At 49.0% G+C, this 14397-nt stretch overlaps 1 protein-coding gene across 1 annotated transcript in view; it reads left to right on the top strand.

The window, feature by feature from the left end:
- Positions 1–13019, top strand: part of CRB1 (crumbs cell polarity complex component 1) — a 207049-nt gene extending 194030 nt beyond the window's left edge. Inside the window, 1 exon segment of the mRNA XM_070473843.1 lies at positions 12262–13019. Within this exon segment, the coding sequence (XP_070329944.1) occupies positions 12262–12477 (216 nt within the window). The 3' untranslated portion in view covers positions 12478–13019.
- Positions 13020–14397: the final 1378 nt, after the last annotated feature.

Raw genomic sequence — 14397 nt, 5'->3', positions numbered from 1 at the left:
CACGTGATCCAGCTTTCATCTTCTGTGAGGCCAACTCTGAAACTGAAAGTCTGATCAGTTGATGTAAACCGACAGTGACAATAGAAATAGCTACTTCTGAGATTATTTAAGAGAAGTTACAGGACATCCATCCATGAAACACTGGAAGGTAGGGTTTTTATTTCTATGTTTGCTTTTTAAAATAAGAATAGAGTAAATGGCACAATAGATTATATAAACAAGGCCTTCAATGACAAGCTGTCAGAGTTAAAGTGATGTATTTCACACGGGTGACTTGACGCCACTCTTTATCACCTACACAGGGGGAAGCCAATTTGAGTCTGATCAATAAAATACAGCCTCCAGGGCTGGGCCTGGGGCACATAAGACCTCGTGTGGCAGAGCCCAGTGACTTGGCACCCACTTCTGCCGGGACCCCACAGGCCCTGGCCCCGGTGCCATCTGGGGGAGGTCGGACATTTAAGCTCCATTTGATGAATAAACGTGGATGTGGGTATGTCAGAGGAGGCGTGGCAGTCCGTCTTCGCGCTCCATTAATTTAATGCGGGTCTGAGGCATCAGTGGCGCTGGTTATTCTGAAGCTAGATTTACTGCCATCTCACAACTGTTGAAAATTAAACTACATGTGCTGCAAGTTAGGGGTTTCCAGGGTATCTCATTATAGAGGCTGTTTTCTTTCTTTCTTTTTTTTTTTTTTCGGAGGCTGGAATCTTTGCTGCATTACAGAGGGAGCGATTTGAATGTCGACTCGGACCAAATAGTTCTCTGATAAGTTGGCCATAAATCCTTAGCAAAATAAGCTTGGTGTTCTCAGCGTATCTGTTAGCTTTTTGATCATTTTTATGGCTTTCCTTTTGCTGGTCAAATTATCCTTATACGCCCCTAAAGCCCTCCTGACATGGATTAAGCCTACACAAACCAATAGACCTTCATTACTCTAGCAACTGGTTTTGATTTGCGGGCAATAAATATGGTGACATAGACTAGATTACCTCTGCCAAAAAAGAAAGGACATGTGATAAGCCATAAGCATGTAGGGGATTCAGCACTCTCTTTTCCTGCCTAATGTGAGAATGAATCAATAGCAGCTTTTCACCAACTGAAGAAAGTTGGTAAGAAGGACATAATCTGAGTGAGGAAGGGGCCCAAGGTAAAGCCTTTAGATAGCATCACCGACTCAATGGACATGAATCTGAGCAAACTCTGGGAGATAGTGGAGGACAGGGGAGCCTGGCATGCTCTAGTTCATGGTGTCATAAAGAGTCAAACACAACTTAGTGACTGAACAACAGCTTTTAGGTTACCGAGGATGGTGCCAGGAGATGGTGAGAAAGACCATGAACGCCCACCATGTGCCTGGCACTGTGTTAGGTTCCGGCAGGGGGTGGTTAGGGCCAATTCCATGATGAAACTGGTGTGCAATGTGATCCATGAACGTCTCAGTGTCTGGCAGGGGACATAAAACCATTGATGGGAACAAGATTTACTGGGCAGTAAAATTATAGCAGAGAGAGAAATCAACAAGACCTGAAGTAGTAGAGGAACAAACAGTGAAAGAAGCAAGATCTGCAAACTGGGGGTTTAGAGGAATTACTTTCACCATAACCACCATTTTTTAAAATATTACTTTTCCAAGATTTGGGAGAAAAAATCAAAGTCAAAGAAAATCAGAAAAAAAAAAAAAAGCTGTGAACACACGCATGCCCTTCACCCAGTTACAGCCACTTTTTTAGGATTTTGCTCCCTTTCTTACCTCTGGATACATAGGTTTTTGCTCCTTCTTTAGAATGCAGGGTGCAGATGTTATAACATTTTGCTTGCATGCTAAGTCACTTCAGTAGTGTCCAACTCTTTGGGGCCCTATGTTTACCACTAAATATTTCAGCAAATGTCTCCAAAGAAATAGGACTTCTGCAACTGCATATAGTAATGTGAGTGTGCTGGTGCTCAGTTGTGTCTGCCTCTTTGTGACCCCGTGGGCTGTGGCCCGCCAGGCTCATCAGTCCATGGAACTTTTTAGGCAAGAATACTGGAGTGGGTTGCCGTTTCTTCCTCCAGGGTATCTTCCTGACACAGGGATTGAACCCGAATCTCTTGAGTCTCCTGCACTGGCAGGCAGATTCTTTACCACTGCGGCCTCCTGAGAAGTCCATATACTAGCACAGCATTCAAGAAATTGACCATCTCATATACTACCCATGTTCAGATTTCTCTAATTGTCCCCAGTTGTCCTTTAGATTTATTTATTTATTTATTTAGATCCAGGATACAGTCCGTTGCATTTCGTTGTCATGTTAGCATCATTTAATCTCAAAAGTCCCCAGGCCCTTTTAACTTGTTTGCTGGATATTCTCTTGCTTTTGAGATGCTGTGTAAAATCAACTGGCATACTTATCAGTCACCTTCTAAAAATCTATGCTGCTACTACTGCTGCGTCGCTTCAGGCGTGTCCGACTCTGTGCGACCCCATAGACGGCAGCCCACCAGGCTCCGCCATCCCTGGGATTCTCCAGGCAAGAACACTGGAGAGAGCTGCCATTTCCTTCTCCAATGCATAAAAGTGAAAAGTGAAAGTGAAGTCGCTCAGTCGTGTCCGCCTCTTCGCGACCCCATGGACTGCAGCCCACCAGGCTCCTCCATCCATGGGATTTTCCAGGCAAGGGTACTGGAGTGGGGTGCCATTGCCTTCTCCGGAAAATCTATAGACGATAGCAAAAAGAAGGGGTAGAAAGAAATTTAAGTCCTTCTGGGTCCTACAAAACCCTGGTCAGTAGAGGACTCCTGGCATGTGAGGCTGATGTGATTCTGATGAGAGGTGTAGGTCAGACGCGCTGGGAAGGAACCCACAGAGAATATACAGAAATTGCTCTTGCGATTCTGGCCTCCGCTTCACTGAGGGAGGGGAGAGACGCTTCCTGGAGCGGACTCGGGGTGGGTTCCTGCCCAGGCCGGGTGACATCTTCCGAACACGTGACCGCTGCTTCTCTCACGGGGGGCTCTGCAGAAGCCAGAAGCACAGCCCCCACCAGCCTCCCAGGCGAGCAGGAGAGGCTGCCACCTGCTTCCCTTCTCAAAGGATCTGTTTCCTTCCGCTTTCAGCGCCTTTTCTTACCTCGTTCTCCTCGCAGCTCCCTTTAAGAAGACTGGGAGATGTCAGGAAGTCCACCTTCTCCCCCTTTTCCTTCCCTTGGCCCTGGCCTCGACCAGAGCCCCTCACGTGAACTGCGGTGGTCTGTGTAGCCGCCCCCGCCCGGTACCATCCCTCCACGGTCCGCTCTAGCAAGACGGCGCCCGCACCTTTGGGTTCCGCGTGTCCAGGGCCCGGTGAACCACCTGCGACGGAGAAAGCATCAGTGACCACACAGGAGCGCGTGAGTGAGCGCGCGAGCACCTGCGCGCACGAAGGTCCCCCGCTGGCTACAGAGAAGTCTTCCCACCACTGGAAAGGATGGAATCCATGCGTCAGACAGAGCCGTGACAAGTGGGTGAGTCGGGAACGACTGATCGGCCACTCTGTGCAGAGCGCTGCACTTTGCATGTTGGAAGGTTCCAGAGGAAACGGATTCCCATCTTTGCAGGTCTGAGCGGAGGGGTGGAGGGGGCCTAACCCCTTGTGATCAGGGCAGCCCGTTCAAGTGCACGGGGCAGGTCACGCCGGGCAGGCGGGGTCACAGGTCTTCTCAACGCTGCTGAACCCCCGGGCTCTGCTGATGGAGACACAGATCCCAGGAAGGGGGGCCCCGAAGGGTCCCCAGGGGCAATGCAGAGGGCAGCCAAGCCCAAGGGTGCTCTGAATAGAGGAGGGGTCTGCAGAAGGGGTCAGGGAGGAGGTTCCTCTTCAAAAAAGGGCTGGTCAAGAAGGTCACTTTGCCGGAGAGCAAGGTGCTAGGGAGGCTGCAGCTGATTCCTTGACCAGGAAATGGAAGCAAATTTTTTAAAAAAGGTTTATAAAAAACATTTATTTATCTTTGGCTGTGCACGTGGGCTTCCTCTAGTTGCAAGGGGCGGAGGCTGCTCTTCCTCGCAGTGTGAGGGCGTCTCATTGCAGTGGCCGCTCTTGTCATGGGACACGGGCTCCAGATCATAGCTCAGCAGTCGTGATCCCCAGGCTTAGTTGCTCCGCAGCCTGTGGGGTCTTCCTGGACCAGGGATTGAACCCGTGTCTCCCACATTGGCAGGCAAATTCTTTACCCCTGGACCACCAGGGATGCCCCCAGAGAGCTGTGACTTAAAACTTGGCAGTTTAAATCTGACACGGTTAGTACTGATGTGGTTAGCCTCATAAGCCTCCCACCCAGATAAGTAAGCTCATTTATTTATTTATTTATTTTCTGTAGCTGAATGGTGTAGATTCTAGGGCCAGAAGGATTTGCTGGAGAAGTTTAAGCACCCATCTAAAAGACAGTGTCTTAAACCAGGTTGTGACCATGGGGATGAACGAAAGGGAAATCCCAGTGGAAGGCCAGGCAGCTGAATTCTGAGCGGACCTGAGCGAAGGAATGAAGATGGTCAGGGCAACCGACTGACAAACTCAAGTGTGAGCAACTCACCCCAAGTCTTTGGTTGGAGCCCACTGTTCCCTGGAATGCAGAGATAGAGAGAGGAGAGAAAAGAGGAAAGGAAGTTTGACTGTCCACCCAGGTTTTCTGAGAGCAAAATGGGCCACGATAATGTCCAGGGGGTCACCTATCAGAGACAAAAAGACTGTTCAACGTGTAGGAAAGGATTACTGTTATTTTTTAAAAAGATCTCTGATTGCTCCCGCTTGTGTCGCCTGATGACGTTCCCATCCGGGCTCCAGGGACAGGAGAAGCTGGGAGCAGACGGGTTGTTTGTGGTTGATTCCACAGAAAGGAAGAGTCAGCAAGTGTCTTCAGGTCCCCTTCACCCCTTGACCACGTGGTTCCCGATCTGCCCCCTCGGGTCTGCCGCAGCCCCCCCGAGGTGCACCCACCCTTCAGCAGAGTCAGAGAGCGGCCGCCTCGTCCTCCGCGGGACACAGGCTGGGGTGGGGGGTGGTCCTTCTGCTGGACCCCGGGGGGGAAGCTGTGTGTGCTGGGCCAGCCTTTCTGCCCAGTGGCGCTCCCAACGGGGTCCCTGGAGGACAGAAGCCAGTCCAGCTGCTGGGGAGGCAGGAGAATGGGGCTGCCCCTTGATGGAGCTTCCACTCTTGGAGGGGGGACAGCCCTGACTTGTGTAGGTGTCATGGGGCACGACGTGCCGGGGATGGATGAAGCTGGCAGCAGTCAACGAGGGCGACGAGTGAAGGCGACAGGAAGCGACAATCCCCACCTATCAGCCAGGCATGTTTCCCTGCCTACAGCATCTGGTGACCCCTGACCCCGACCCGACAAAGGGCTGCGATTATCTGCACGCAACAAATTTGCAGCAACATCATGAAACCCGAGTTGGGGCCACTGGGATTTGGTTCTTATATGAGGCAAAGAGAGAGAAGTCTTATTCACAAGGCCTTGCGTTCCAAGGAAAACAATTATATCACTGAAACCACCTGCTCAAGTAGAGAGAAATATGAAAGCAGGGTCTCCAGACTCCTAGCTGCATCGATGCTTCTGCTGAAAATCTGGCGTCCTCATCGGAAAGAGCCTGTGGGAAATCAGGAGAAGGATTCCAGACCCAACCCTGGATGGACGGGGCGGGGCCTGCTGGCTCCCCACCGAACTCCAGGTGCTGCTGGGCTCACTCAGAGGATGTGTTCAAGGACCGTTTGCTGAAGGCAGGAATAAATGTGTCCCTTCATGACCGCTGTCACAGCACCCCTCAGATCTCAGCACAAGGATGTGGCTGTGCTGTGCTTAGACGCTCAGTCGTGTCTGACTCTGCAACGCTGTGGACTGTAGCCCGCCAGGCTTCTCTGTCCATGGGATTCTCCAGGCAAGGATACTGGACTGGGTTGCCGTGCCCTCCTCCAGGGGATCTTCCCAACCGAGGGATCTTCTGTCTCCTGAATTGGCAGGCGGGTTCTTTACCACTAGCGCCACCTGGGACACCCCATCAGCCATGGACCCACACCAAACTTCCACAGGAGCTATTCCAGCATCTTCGACAGGGCCTGATGTGGAAGTCATGTCTGAGTTCCCCAGGACAGCTCCCCCAGTGCGGCGGTGCCCTGAACCCCCTAATGTAGCTCCGTGTGTCCGTCCCAGGCTGTTGAGAGGCCGCCCCGCCCCACCCCGTGGAGGTGTGAGGGACTGTCATTACTCGGTGAGAACTGGTTTGAAAGACTCCATCGATCCCTCCGAGAGCCTGTGTGTTTTCTGGAGGAAGCAGCAGATGAAGAGATGGGGGCGCCAAGGAGAAGACGCCCTTGGGCTTCAGCTGGTGCTGGTGGCCGTGGGCTGCCTGGAGGGGGTCACCCCGCCGTGCGGCCGCCGGCCTCCCCAGTCCTGAGCCTTTTACAAGGTGACGGGAGCCCTGCGGGGTGGTCCACTCGCTGGGCCTGGACGCTGCCCAGGCCCCTCTTTCGGCTCCTCAGTCCCCTGTCTCTACCCCCTCCCCCCGCCACCCTTATAATTGTAAGGTGGACAGTGTATTTGTGGTTAAAAATTGGCCGCTGCAGCAATATTCATTTTAAAAACAGAGTTCTGGCACATATTCAATATTACTATGGAAACGGCTGTTTCTAGCAATTCACTGATAAGAGATAGTTCAAGGACCCGGGTCTGTGTGGGAGGGTTTTCCAATCCACCAAATAGAAGACCTACTTGTTACAGTACTAACTCAGAAGGACTGCGCTCTCTCTTAGTTTTTTTTTTATTTGAATGGTGAGAATTAAAGAGATGTCCTCATTTCACTTTAGATACATAGATGGAAGGTAAATATTATAACTGGCTTTGTAAAAAACATAGCATCCTTAAAGTGTTTTTCTCATTAACTAATAACGGTCATGATAGTACCTGATGTATCATTATGTACTTGTGTAACATTACACACACACACACACACACACATTTCAGAAAGTCACAAGGAAGCTGGAATGTAACCCATGAGCAGCTGCACATCTGAACATTTTAACTCGTCATCTTCAACTGTCTCCACATATTTCCACACAACTGACATATAGACTGGGTTCTAAGAAGGATTTGGGGACTTCACTCTAACCTAGTGTTTTTCAGGAGCTTATTTCTAAGTCCCGTCATTTCTACTTTTTTCAACCAAAGACGTACTTGAGAAAAAAATGCACCTATGTGGGTAACCCCAACCTTAGTCCTAGAATTTCCTCTCTTCAAGTCAAAACTAACATGTTCACCACCTTTCACTTGGAAACAGGAGGTCAAGTTCCCTAAAATATCCCATTTTTTTCCAGGCTCCTTCCGCTTTGTTTATTGTTTTCACATTTTTCCGTATTGGCCCTAAATATTATGACAGGCGGATTCTGGGGCTGAGGACAGAAGGGGTCTTGTTTCTTTTCCTTTCCAGACAAGCCAGTTCATCCTGTGTTTTCAGAGTCAGATGCACTGTCCAGCAGTCAGCTAGCCAGGGGGCGGTGGGCCCCGCTGGCCAGATGGCTTGGGCCCCGGCCAGCTCCAGGGCAGCACCTGCCCCGCCCCACCCCACCCCCCGTCTCCTAGGCTGGGCACTGCGTCCTGACATGACCCCAGAGTGGGAGGCATCTGATGGGTGATCCGACACCCAGGAAGGACCTGGGAGATCAGCCGGGGAAGCGTCACTCTGGGGAGTGAGAAACAGGTGACCACAGGACGAGCTCCCTTCCGGGCCTGCCCTCGGAGAAGCGCTGCACGCTTGGCTGTCTTCTATGTCGCAGAGCGAGCCTCCGACACACAACGGTCACCCCCGCTTCACAGGTGGGCAGACGGCAGAGACACGTGGAGGACACAGTAGCAAAACTGGATTCAAACCCACTTCTGGTTGTTTAGCGAGCACATTCTGTTTCCAGCCTCCCCTCAGAAGAGTCACAGTTAGAATTCCTCTTCTGGAATTTAAGGGAAAAAGCTTCTGATGTTTCCAGTGTGTTTCAGCCTAGCCTCAGGAGACGGTTCAAAGGAAGTTTTGGCCGTTTCTCTCTGAATGCCAGCGTGCACCCTTCCTTGGGTATCATTCTGCCACAACCAGTCGGGGATTCACAATGAATCTTCTACAGGGGAAAGAAAACGAAACACTGATTTATTTTATTCTGCAGATAGGAAGTTCAACTCATCACTGTTTAATTTGATCACATATAAAGTGTAATTTCATATAAAGATGTACATTTCATACATTTCATAAACAGGATGTACATTTCATAAACAGGATGTTAGCATAACAATACAGGTTGCAGTGTAAGCCATGTAAAAAGTAATTTTACATGAAAGTTTTAGTTTGGAATCTGTCTTTTCTGAGAAAGGTTATTCAAAAGCGCAGTGTTAGAAGCACAGCCCACTGAAACAGGCCTGGCCTGGCACTCCCGCTGTTTCCAGGATGGTCCGCACTTGGCGGCCTTGTCAGTCCCCATGTCCCAGCAGTTTCCATTATCAAAGGATCCATTCCAGGACTGTGTATTTTAAGCTCAGCTGAGGAATAGCAGAGCTAATAAGGCCTCTCCACCATGGGAATTCAAAGGAAAGGGCCTCCCAGAAGTGGTTTCAAACCCCGAGGCCCTCAGCTCCCCTCCAGAGTTTAGTGGCCTGTCTTATCTGATTTGGTTAGGCCAGCCGTTTCAGCCAGCGCTTTCTCTGGAGCTCGGAATTGCAATCTTAGGTTTGTAGGTCGGCTCCCGGGTCGCACCCCGAGGCATCAGTTCCCGTTCATCTTTCAGAGTGAAGCCAAGTCAGGGAGGGGGCACACCGCCCTCTGCTGCGGTTCACATCCTCGTGTGCTGAGCACCTCCTCCGGGACTCTCTGTCGCTTTTGCATCCGTTGTCTCCTGACCCTGGTCCTTAGGTGTCAACGCTTGGATCCAGCGTCGCAGGTTATAAACCTGAGTCTTCGGTGGGGAAGGACTCGCTGATCACACTGGCGGGGCGCAGGGCGCTGGATCAAGCGCAGGGCCCTGCGGGGGACAGGCTGAGCCCTCCCGCTCCGCACAGCCGGCGGGCTGGGCAGGGGGCTGCTCACCGCCGGAGCTGGCCCTTGCACTGTCGGCATTGCTGAGAGCGCAGAGCCTCTACAAAGAGGCTTGGCTCCCCGCAGGTCCCGACATGAGTGGAGCGGACCAGTCCTCTGGTTCTTCCAGAACTCGGGTTCCAGCGAGAACTCAGCACCTACACCCGCCATGCCCCCTCCCTCTGGCTGCAGCGCGGCGGGAGAGAGGGTCTGGGCGGCGTCAGCTTACCCCGTGCCTGCGGTGCTTCTCAGGCCAAATGGGACGAGGCCAGAAAAGTTGAGAAAACAGGCAAATAACCCAGTGATTTCTCCCTTCTCCGTGTGGGTGTGGCCGCTCCCAGCGCCCCCACCAGCAGAACAGCCATTTACTCCCAGAGGCCATGCTGCTTACTGGCTAGATTAGGAGGATTCAGCAGCTAGGAACGAGAGTTATCGCACGATGGAGAGGTCCCCAGAGAACAGCGGGGGCCCCATCTGCCCTTCCGAGTCCCAGACTCTTGAGCTTTCAAGGCCTCGTCTACCATCCTCTCCATCTTTCCCAGCAGTCCACGGTCACTGTTGCTGATAAAGGATGTGGCCAGAGGACTGGCCCTCGAGTTAAGGTGAATGATTTTTCCAAGAGCAACTGATTTCAGTGAAACTCTACATGCTTTTCCCCAGTAACTGGGAAAGCTGCCAAGACCCAGGATTTTAGACAGTAACGTGGAGAGGAGGCAGCAGTTATTTCTTTCTAATAGCACCACGCACCTGAATGTTGTCCAGGAAGCTGACACACACCTTCTCCAGCCTGAACCAGAGTCTTCCTGTGTATCTTCTCTCTGTGAACGAGATCCCAGCTCCCGTACGATTTCCTGGTGGCTCAGAGGGTAAAGAATTGGCCTGAAATGCAGGAAACTTGGGTTCGATTGCTGGGTTGGGAAGATCCCCTGGAGAAGGGCATGGCAACCCACTCCAGTATCCTTGTCTGGAGAATCCCATGGACAGAGGAGCCTGGTGGGCTACAGTCCATGGGGTGGCGAAGAGTTGGACATGACTGAACGACCAAGTGGCACTTTACATCTCCTGTGATGACCTTCCTCATCCTCCCTCAGCTCCTCCCCAGCCAAGAGGTGACTCCTCCACCCAAGTCTCTCTCCACCTTGAACCTTTGAGTCTCACTCCGCTGGTAAACTCAGACCCAAATCATCTATCTCATCTCGACATACACAGTAAGCTCCTATTTCCTCTATCTCCAGCCCCACCTTCACGCCCATCACCCTCCACCCTGTTACCAGAGCCAAGTTAATAAAACACAGATCTGATCATATTCTGCTCTTACTCAAACACCTTCACAGGCTCCCACTGACCTCAAGACCAAGACTGCATTTTAGTGTGGCTTTCAGATTTCTGGTTAAGATTCATCTACTTTAGAATCCCATCTCTCACCAACTTTTTAAATCCTTTACTGCTCAAATGTACACATTCATGGACAATACCTTTGGTCATGTCAGATTTCTTCCTGTTTCTCCAATCTCTAAGGACTTTTGTGTACTTTTGCGCTTTTTATTTCAAATTGTTTCATCCAAGCAGAATTTCCTGCTTGAAATATTTGAATGTTCATTTATCCTTCAAAAGGTAATCACATGCTTCACTCCGCTATTACCCTACCTACACCCCATGTAGATCATTGATGACATTACCGTGACCTGTGTTTGTGATATATTGTGATTATCTATGTATGTGTGCATGTGTGTTTATGTGTGTCCTCCATTTGCCCATGTCCACAATCTTAGCTCCAGATATCACACTTTGGCTTACCTTTTATTTTTATTTCCTAGCCTAGTTCAATGTTTATAGCAGATAGTCAATAAATATTGTTGATTGAAGAAACTAATGAACCACACTGAACAAGTGAATACAAGACATAGTGAATACAAGACAATATTAGGAAGAGATACAGTATTATAGGAATATATTAACTATATAATGATTTAAACCAAAGCACAGTGAACAACAACAACAACAACAACAACAACACACTCACAAAGGAACGCAAAAGTGTTAAAAATCCCCTGGGATATGAAAGTAACAGAGATCACACTTATAATAGTAACTTGGTTAGGTAACAGGGGATGGGTCCTAGAGGAAGGTAAATGAGAAGGCAGTCTACTCCTGCTTTGCTTACCCTGACAGAAATATTTCTTTGCAAGCCTGTTAAAAATTCACATAGCAGCTGTGTCTTGTCTTTACTATTTCTGTGCAGTCTAACCAGTTTCTTTTACCCACTGACAAAAAGTGCTTGGCAAACACATTGCAGTCAACAGCAGAGAAAGCCCTCTGTCCGAGGCCCGCCCTGGAGAGTCCAGGACCCAGCTCCTCCAAGAGGGGCTCTCCCTACAGTTTTCTGTTTCTAGAGGTCTGGCTCCACATGGAGCATGAGTGTGTTCACAACCATTCAGTTGTCACATTGAATCCAAATCAAAGTGCTGAGTGTGGAAACCAGAGCCTTGCAGCTCATCCTTTGTCTTGGGTATTTCCCGTGAGACCCAACTGATTTAATTTGCTTCATTTCCCGAGAAAGGCTGTGAAACAGTCTTTCAGTGCAAAATCAGAACGTTTTGCAAGGGAGTCAAAAAACTGTGAACAGTCAGATCCTGTAGTTTCAAAACTATTTTCCAAATATACATGTGGGTTTGGGCTTCCCAGGTGGCGCAGTGGCAAAGAATCTGCCTGCAATGCAGGAGACCCAGGAGACACAGATTTGATCCCTGAGTTGGGAAGATCTCCTGGAGGAGGAAATGGCAACCCACTCCAGTATCCTTGCCTGGGAGATCCCATGGACGGAGGAGTTCAGCGGGCTACAGCCCATGCGGTAGCAAAGAGTCGGACAAGACGGAGTGACTGAGGACGCATGCGTGGCTATGTATGGGTTCATCCTTTGGCCTTGATGTCAGATGAATGATCCCAGTCACTGAGACTAAGACACACGGGAAGCTCAGTAGATGTTTGTGCCTCACTTCCTGACTCCAGACCTTAAACTCTAGAGACATGGTCCCATTCTCATGATCTGGGAATAGGAACCCCTGACTGCCCCTCCATTTCTGGTCTTTCTCAGGCATGGAGTGGCACCTCTGCTCTGCTTGCCTTTCATTCCAGGGTAGCTGCTTGTCCTGGGCATTCTCTGTGCTATAACTCACATCCCAATTATCTCCATCCTTACAGCTGGCAGATGACTTGCTCTCGGACGTCTTTGCCGCCATCGGTTCAGTGACATTAGCCTTGCTGCTGATCCTCTTTCTGGCAGTGGTGGCTTCTGTTGTTGCCTCCAACAAAAGGGCAACCCAGGGCTCCTACAGCCCGAGCCGTCAGGAAAAGGACGGCTCTCGCGTGGAGATGTGGAGCGTGATGGATGCCCCTGCAGCGGAGAGGCTGATCTAGGAGCACCCTGCCTCTGGAGGAAGAGATCCATGCACTGTGAACGAGACACTTGCCTCTGAGTGCTCTTCTGATGCACCTGGAGACATCAGTTCACAACCGGGAGAAGGAAGAACTCCCTTGACCGCCATACGGATGTTCATAGTGGTTCAAGTTGAGATCATTGCTTTGTTGTATTATATTAGCCAATCACAGAATGGTGTTTCTTGTGCCAATAGTTTTCGCCTCATAATTTAGCAAAAATGCCTGCCCAAGGACGTGTCTTCTGGGAAAAGCTCCAGTGCCTGACGCCTACAGTCTTCACTCTGTGCAACCTGGGGACGGGTTTTTAGTTTGCCCATTCACTGGAAACTGCATCATTTCACACAGAAACTACAGAAAAAGTAGGTACATTTCTCACTCTTCCTATCAGGTGGTGAAAGGTTTTAGTTTGTACCAGTGAAGAGATGCACATGGTTTGTCCTTCAGTCATGGATTCTAGAAAGTCGTGGGAATAACCTGTGGTTAAAAAGCAGTCGTGTCCACAAATAAAAATTGAAATGTGACTGTCCCTCTTTCTGAGTATTTTTTGCTGATGTGACATCACATGTAACAAAAGTAACCTTCAGAAGCATTTGAAGACCCTTTGCACTGACTCACCTCTAGTGTTACATTTCAAGTCCTTGCTCTTTATAAGGTTCTGCTTAAGGTCAAAACACTTCCTGAGACAGAGAAACAAGTTCAAAGGAACACTGGGATTCTCTGACCTAAAAGACCAAGCTCTTTCCTTTCAACTGCTTTTTGATAAATCAGTATCAGACGTGACCTTGTCTGAAGGTAAGAGCAGCCGAGTATAGTATACACACTTCAAGGAGCGTATGTGGTATGTTTGTGCGCATAATATAGAAAGATACGTTTTAAAATAAACTTGAGAACGTATGGGGGAAACATCAGTGAAAATGAAATTAGATTAAGTAGTTTTAAAATGACCGTGTGGAACAAAATGGAATAGAAATCTACAAGTAAGGTGTATAAATACATGAAATAAAAAAATTTAAGAACATTAAAAAAAAGGAGCATGTATCTAAGACTGTGAGGTGTGGAGGGAAAATAGCCTTGTATTTATGTTTTTTTTTCTTCTGAAGATTTAATTAGAATTTAACATGTTGTGAAGTCTATATATGCTAGAGAGGATGTGGAGAAAAGGGAACCCTCTTGCCCTGTTGGTGGAAATGTAAGTTGATACAGACACTGTGGAGAACAGTATGGAGATTTCTTTAAAAACTAGGAATAAAACTACCATATGACCCAGCAATCCCACTACTGGGCATATACCCTGAGAAAACCATAATTGAAAAAGACACATGTACCCCAACATTCATTGCAGCACTGTTTATGATAGCCAGGACATGGAAGCAACCCAGATCTCCACTGACAGACGAATGGATAAAGAAGTTGTGATACGTATATACAATGGAATATTACTCAGCCATAAAAAGGAATAAATTTGAGTCAGTTCTAGTGAGGTGGATGAACCTAGAAAGCCTGTTATAAAGAGTGAAGTAAGTCAAAAAGAGACAAGTATCATATATTAATGCATATATAAGGAATCTAGAAAAATGGTACTGATGAACCTATTTTCAGGGAAGGAATAGAGGCTCAGACATAAAGAACAGACTTATGAATGCAGCCGGGGAAGGAGAGGGTGGGACGAATTGAGTGAGCAGCATTGAAACATATACATTAGCATATGCAAAGCAGACAGCCAGTAGAAATTTACTGTATGATGCAAGGAGCTCTGTGAACGACCTAGAGGGGTGGAATGGGGTGGCGGGGGGAGGAGGGAGGTTCAAGAGGGAGAAGACATACCTATAACTGATCGGTGTCGATGTATAACAGGAACCAGTGCAACACTGCAAAGCAATTAGCCTCCGATTAAAATAA

This window comes from Odocoileus virginianus, chromosome 11 (genome assembly GCF_023699985.2).
Source record: "Odocoileus virginianus isolate 20LAN1187 ecotype Illinois chromosome 11, Ovbor_1.2, whole genome shotgun sequence".
NCBI classification, from domain to species: Eukaryota; Metazoa; Chordata; class Mammalia; order Artiodactyla; family Cervidae; genus Odocoileus; species Odocoileus virginianus.
The sequence above is the reverse complement of the archived record's forward strand: the minus strand, read 5'-3'. Positions and strand labels throughout refer to the sequence as shown.